The sequence below is a fragment of the Aspergillus nomiae genome, assembly GCF_001204775.2.
Source record: "Aspergillus nomiae NRRL 13137 chromosome Unknown contig00676, whole genome shotgun sequence".
NCBI classification, from domain to species: Eukaryota; Fungi; Ascomycota; class Eurotiomycetes; order Eurotiales; family Aspergillaceae; genus Aspergillus; species Aspergillus nomiae.
This window is the reverse complement of record NW_015378731.1, coordinates 2,821-9,613: the sequence shown is the minus strand read 5'-3', so window position 1 is coordinate 9,613 and position 6,793 is coordinate 2,821. Positions and strand designations below refer to the sequence as shown.

At 49.4% G+C, this 6,793-nt stretch overlaps 2 protein-coding genes across 2 annotated transcripts; both read left to right on the top strand.

The window, feature by feature from the left end:
• Positions 1-712: 712 nt before the first annotated feature.
• Positions 713-2,374, top strand: chs3 (putative chitin synthase activator (Chs3); the record flags this gene model as incomplete). The annotated part of the gene is made up of 1 exon (XM_015556890.1): positions 713-2,374. One exon carries the CDS (start codon positions 713-715, stop codon positions 2,372-2,374), a length of 1,662 nt encoding a protein of 553 aa, XP_015401090.1.
• A 1,728-nt stretch (positions 2,375-4,102) lies between these two features.
• Positions 4,103-4,863, top strand: ANOM_011633 (uncharacterized protein; the record flags this gene model as incomplete). The annotated part of the gene is made up of 4 exons (XM_015556889.1): positions 4,103-4,171; positions 4,278-4,415; positions 4,519-4,596; positions 4,668-4,863. Coding segments are annotated over 4 exons (240 nt in total), but the record flags the coding sequence as incomplete, so codon positions are not given.
• Between the last annotated feature and the right edge of the window lie 1,930 nt (positions 4,864-6,793).

The following is a 6,793-nucleotide window of genomic DNA, read 5'->3' as shown; positions in this document are numbered from 1 at the left end:
CCCTCTGTCATCTTCTCTTCCGCCACCGTCTTTAGAATAGAACTATAATACGAAGCTAGTGCGGCTTAAGAAAGTACCACTACTTAGCACCTACTCGGTACGAATACAAGAAATACTACGGGGTATTGCCCGTACCCTTCAACCTAATACATACTAAGTTTCTTTTAGGATCATCCCGAAGGCATCTCCGCCATTGACAAAAAGCAATCGAACTTTCTCCTTCCCTCTTACATCTGTCCATTTTGTTTTTTTCTTTACTTCAACACCTTCGCTTGGTCTGCATTGTTGTTCTTCCTTCTCGCTCGTTTCCATCTTCTCTGTTAATCCCTTGGACATTGCGGTATGGGCTGTCTTTCATGTACCTTCATAACTGCCAAAAAGTAATTTGTTTGATTTAACGTTTATCAAGTGGACCCCAACCTCCTCTACAGTCGACCCATCAGCCGTCCTCCAGTTCTCCACGGTACATATCTCTCTTCCACCTTCCGGCCAGCGCCTGAATTTCTTTCGCTTCTGGGCTGGCTTTGGATTGCTTGACTGCTATAATAGCTCTTCTCCCCGATGACGGCCTTTATGCACCGTACTTAGATCTCCGCTTCTCCGGCGTCTGACGATTGGACCGGTCACATTAGGAGTACGGACGCCTGCATTGTATATATCTGCAAAGCTTTAGAGGGCCTAGTGAGAGTCAGTGATACAGCTGCTCATGAAAATGGCTAGTCCTGTGACAGGTGAATACCCTCAGCCGGTTTCCCCTCCTCCGGTTTACCTTCGATCTTCTCCACCCCCTCCCCCTCCGCACCAGGAGTTTACCTCTCCAACTACCTCCAAACGGCCATTGAGCATGAGCATTTCGCGGAAACCACTCCCGGCTGCTCCTGGAAATCGGGAACCCTTTGCCCGGGTTGACGGGGATAGAGAGCAACAAGTGCCGAATGCCGCAGCTGAGAACGATTACGATATACCGCCTATTCCCACCTCTGCGTTCGCTCACATGTCAATTGAAGATCCGCCGCATACGCATGCAAGAGGTGCTAGTTCTCAATTCCCGCCACGACGAGATTCGTATGCTGCCACACGTGGTGGTGGAGCGCCCATTCGTCATACGCCTGCCAGCAGTGGCTCTTGGTCGGTCGTAGATGCCCAGATAAAAGACGAACCGACCAATGTGGCAAAGACAAGTGATTCGTCATTGGATCAAGGTGCGCCAAGTGGCAGTCGGAACGACTCATCGCGCGGTAGTTTGGATAGTGTGGTTCATGAACCAGAGACCTATGAACCTTTACACTACCATCACCGTCCGTATCAAACCTTTGAGGCTGCTCCGGCAGGATCAGCAGAGAATTCCGTCAGTACAACCGGCCATCTCACCGTGGGCAAGCCTCGCAGACCGCACTCCGCGTACTCTTTCGGATCGGACCTCGACGGACGGAACGGGTCTCCTCATGCATCTCCGTATCTTCACGCGCGCTCGTCGTCCAGTGCATCACCCGATGTTCGACCACTATCCTTCGTCGATCTCCTCAATACACCTTATCCTCAACCAGGCCCTGCGCCAGTGCAACTTGGTAATGCACACCTCCGCTCATCTGTCGGGAACAATGCGTCCTTGCTCAGCCATAAGCAAACCTTTGACATGTATCTCGCCAATGTCAAGAAGACGGATAACCCAGCGATTCAATATGAATTTGCTGTGTTTATGGTCAATGCCATGTTGGACATGCCGGATGATACACTAGAAGGGGGCGCGGCAGCCGTCTATGGTCGAAAAGAGCCGGAGATCACTCGCTCAAGTCTACTCAAAGAAGCCAAGTCAATCCTGCAACGCTTGTCTGATCGCAGCTATCCATTTGCACAATATTACTTGGCCGACGGTTATGCATCGGGGCTGTTCGGCAAAGGCAAGGAGGACTACGATCGGGCGTTTCCCCTGTTTCTCGCGGCTAGCAAGCACGGTCATGTTGAAGCCTGTTACCGTACGGCGCTCTGCTACGAATTTGGGTGGGGAACTAGAGTTGAAGCGGCGAAAGCCCAACAATTCTATCGTCAAGCCGCGTCGAAAAACCATCCAGGTGCCATGATGCGAATGGCAAAGGCTTGCCTGGCAGGTGATATGGGTCTCGGCAAGCGGTATCGAGAAGGCATCAAGTGGATGAAACGTGCCACAGAATCCGCCGATTCACAGTACAATTCTGCCCCTTATGAACTGGGTTTGCTGCACGAAGAGGGATACGGTGACGATGTCTTCCCGGATCCTTCCTATGCAGCACAGCTCTTTACAAAGTCGGCAGATTTGGGACATGTCGAGGCAAGCTATCGCCTTGGGGACGCTTATGAGCATGGCAAACTGAGTTGCCTCGTGACCCCGCCCTGAGCATTCACTTTTATACCGGAGCTGCGCAGGCAGGTCATCCATTGGCCATGATGGCTCTCTGTGCATGGTATTTGGTTGGTGCTGAGCCTGTGCTAGAGAAAGATGAGAGTGAGGCGTACGAATGGGCTAAGCGAGCAGCAGAAACTGGTACGTGGCGTTGAACTGACGCTCAAAAGCCTTTACTAATTGCCACGTATTACAGGACTGGCGAAAGCACAGTATGCAGTGGGATATTTTACCGAAATGGGTATTGGCTGTCGTCGTGACATTCTGGCAGCCAACGTCTGGTACGTACAAGCGGCTGACCAGGGCGATGCTCGAGCGACGCAGCGAATTGCCGCCATCCGAGCTGCTTCGGATGGTGTGGATCCAACACAAGCTGCTATCAACAGCCGTGGACAAAAGGGAAAAAAGGGTATGCTTCCCATATGATCTTGACGACTTTCGGGATATGTTGCTAACTGGGTGGGGGCAACAGAAGGCGCAAAGACAAAACGATTTGGCATTTTTTGAGACACGTTACGAAACAGCTTACATTGAGTTTTGCATTGCATATCATTTGACTCGCTTCTTACCGCACGACACATACTGGAATAATACATAATGGCAGCGACACACTTGTGGCAATGTTCTATTTGATTCTCACCGAATTTTGCATATTCTCCATGAGCTCTGGCATCGGTTTATCTCCGTATATAGCTCCGTCCGACTGTTCTGCGAACAACTTCTGTTTCTGTACGCGATAGCGTTCCATTCTATGTTACATGTTCATCCTCGAGAAGTTCGTTTCAATACATTGCGAGACATCAGAACATATGGGGGCCCTGGATATACCCTGAGTCGTTGTGTTGCAATATTTCGTACTGCTTGATTTGCACATCGTGTGGTTTATTCGAAGGCGTATTGGATCCATTCGAAACACTAATGAATCGGTTCAGTTTCTTTTTACGGACTTACCTTTCATACTTCTCCTTGAGCTATACAAGTCGCGTTGATATGAATGCGGTTGACTGACGGCGCCGAAAATCGGTGACGTCATCCAACGCAGCATTCCGAATTCGTCTCACGCAAAAGTCTAGCCGACCTCAATGATTGATCAAAAGCAAAGAAAATGTTGCTAAGATTATCTTCCGACGCTCCACAGTGGACTAAGACGTCACGATCCTGAAGCAGTGGATCCCTAACAGCCCAGCAATAACCAGTAACTGAACATTTGGATGTATCAGCCAACCACATGCTATCGGTTCCTTACCGATACTCCTAAACCCCTGAGATAATAACGGTGGTCATGGTGTACCTGCACTGACCGCGACTTGGAACTCCTGTCCATCTTTCCCTATTTTTCGATTTTCTAACAGACGATCCCTACTCCATAGAGGCCGACTCATCCCTTACACACCCCAACAGACACAGTAACAATCAGCCGGTGCCAAGAAATACCCTCGCAAACTATTAGACCCCAGGGTGCAGATCGACTCCGCAGATAGAGATGAGCGAGCTGTCACTTGCTGAAACCAGTTGGGCCTTGCCCCACGGGTCAATGGCTTGCAGCATCCTTGGAATTGTTGTTGTTGATCGCGCGTTTCACGCCCCTGGGGCTGCAGGCTTCTAAATATATTCGGTTGGAGAGGCTGGCGGCTATTTCCACAGCTGCACCAGGGAGGATTAATTTTTCTCCTTGTATAAAGAGGCGGCGCATCCTATCCGGGGTTTTTGTTTTACCTTCCTTCCTCCCTCCCATTTGGACCTGTAGATTGAGTCGGTCTTCGCACGATTTTCCGCCCTCGTGCTCGTTTGGTATGTTTGCTTCATTCCAACCAACCTCCTCCAACCCTAATTTGACCCAAGGGATGGCCCAACGGGTAATGATGATAATAAGCTAACCAGCTGTCGCGACTGATAGATATCAACTATTTGTCTACCGATCTATCCACCTCATCTTTATCGATTCAATATGCGTCTCCTCGCTGTTTTCGCTCTCATGGCCAGTGTCGCTGTCGCCAGACCTGCTGAAGCTAACACTCAGGCATTATGCGAGGGTGTATGTCTCCTCGTTCTTGGCCATTGAATGTACCCTTCACATTCACTGGCTCTACCTAACCCCTGTCACGGCGCTTGCATGCTAATATAAACGGAAATTGAAGGTTGACCGCTACTGCAATAACAACGGCACCGCCGGGCCCTTCTCGTGCTGCGCACCTCTCCAGTGTGGAAGTGACTTCGTAAGTTGCCGATGCTGTCACGTCAGGAGCAAGAATGGAATGTGGAGGTGAACTAATACCTGAATTGACAGACGTGCCAGCACCCTTATTAAACATTGTGAATAACGCATACAACCACAGTCTTGCTTGCACAGATACATCGGACCTATAGAATGGATGTGGATCGAGATGGCGAGCTGAATTGAATTGAACAGGAGCCATTACCTTTGTATTTACTACTTAATACATGTCAATATATACCTTCTTTAACCTATCAGACTTACTGTGAATGCAGAGTGCGATAGAATTCAGGGAATATTACCTCATTCTACATGGGTCGAATGTGAATCCACACGCGGTCATCACATATAATAACAATCCATCGCCCTGGCGATGCTACAATCCTTCTTCTTTGTTCCCTGATCACAAAACCTAGTCACGTCAAGCTCTTCTTCAAAAGAACCCCTGAGACAACGAGAGCAGCTGCCTTGGCCCAACCTCAGAGTCATCCCCATCTACTATCTCCTAGCTTCTATAGTCTATCATCCCCACAGAAGCATCCATCTACAAAGGGAGCACAACACATACAAATAGGCTTGTGCATAGCATTCTCATACAACATAACACTGCTCCCAGAGCCAGCTCTGCCCCAGCCGAGCAGCATCATTATCATCATCATCATCATCATCATCATCATCCACACAGACACTCTGCATCCTCTCAGCCAGAAGACCTATTGTACTTTGGCTTAGAGACCACAGACATGACCTCACATGATGAGAACTGACTGAACACATGTGGCATTCAACCGCCAGCACGGTCTCAGCCGACCGTGAGACCTGTCTCAAAGCCACGAATACATGCTCTATCTAGCCCACCTAGATCAAGAGAGCGACTCTGGAACTCTACTCCAAAGTTCCAGGGCTCGCGCGACCACATGAGCCCCCTCTATACTTTCCCCTTTCGAGGGGGGGGGGGAAATTTAACGCCCAGACATGGCAAAGATCGAAAGGACCACCAGGGCCAGGGGCAAAGTTACTTTTCACGATTCGATTAACACCAGACTAAACCTTACCAACGGTGGCTCCTATATTGGGTATCACTATTCAAGCCACGTCATGCACGACTGGAGGTGACCCCGGAAACACGATTTGTGCTGCTCTGTTATCTCCGAGTTAGTTATCTTTGCTGCAAGGAGGTGGTAGATCGGTTCAACCCCTACGATCGACATAGTCGATATCTGTGATCCTTTCTGGCTTGGCCCTATAATACCTCCTAGATATCCCTTGACGGGGTTGCTCGAGCTTTTGTGTCCAGAAACACTGGGGAATGAGGTAACCGACTACAAACACTACTACACTGTACTGATACACATATGGTCAGCGACATTGGCCATGTAATTGTGTACGTGTCGTACCTGGGCCAACACCCATCCGTGGCGAAACAAGTCACTATCCAGCTGTACACTGAACGATGCAAGAGATGTCACCGCAATTCTTCGCGGTGGTGACATGCACTTACTCTTCGGCTATCATACATCCACGGATTCATGAGATGTCATACATTTAACGCATCACCCTGCTGCATAGGAAGACTGTGTCGGAAGCTCAGAACTTTCTATCAAACATACATACCCATCAGGAACCATGGCTTCTGGGGCTAGATCCAACAATCAATGCATGTCTGATCGAAACTGGAGTCAATGCATCATGGTTGACAGTCTTTCTGCCCAAAGAAGAATCCCGACTTTAACTTTATGTTTAATAGTCCGGATGCTCGATATAAGAAGTGACTCACGTCAGCAGGGCCTCGAATTCTACTTGCTCGGGCCCCAAATGAGGAATGAAAAGCCGACTAGAACAAACACCCGCCACTGACGCGGTGACTATATATATCAACTCACGAAGTTGATACTTTTGATCTCAAGCACACCAAGCGATCATGGCCAGCTATAGCTTGTTCGGTGTTCCACCATCTACGGAAGGGTCACCATAGCTGGCTTAAGGCAAGGCTTCCCAGAGGATCAGGATTAGATCCCCCAGGAAGGTGAAGAACTGTTTTCTGGCCCACCGGCTCCAACAAAAGCCCATCCTCAGCGGACTGGAGTTATTGGCGACAGAAATACCTCGCACTCAGGGACATCACGAACTTCGCAACCACTGCTGTCTATCCTTACATGATGGGGTGACTATCAATAGGGCCAGATGCTTCCCCCGGG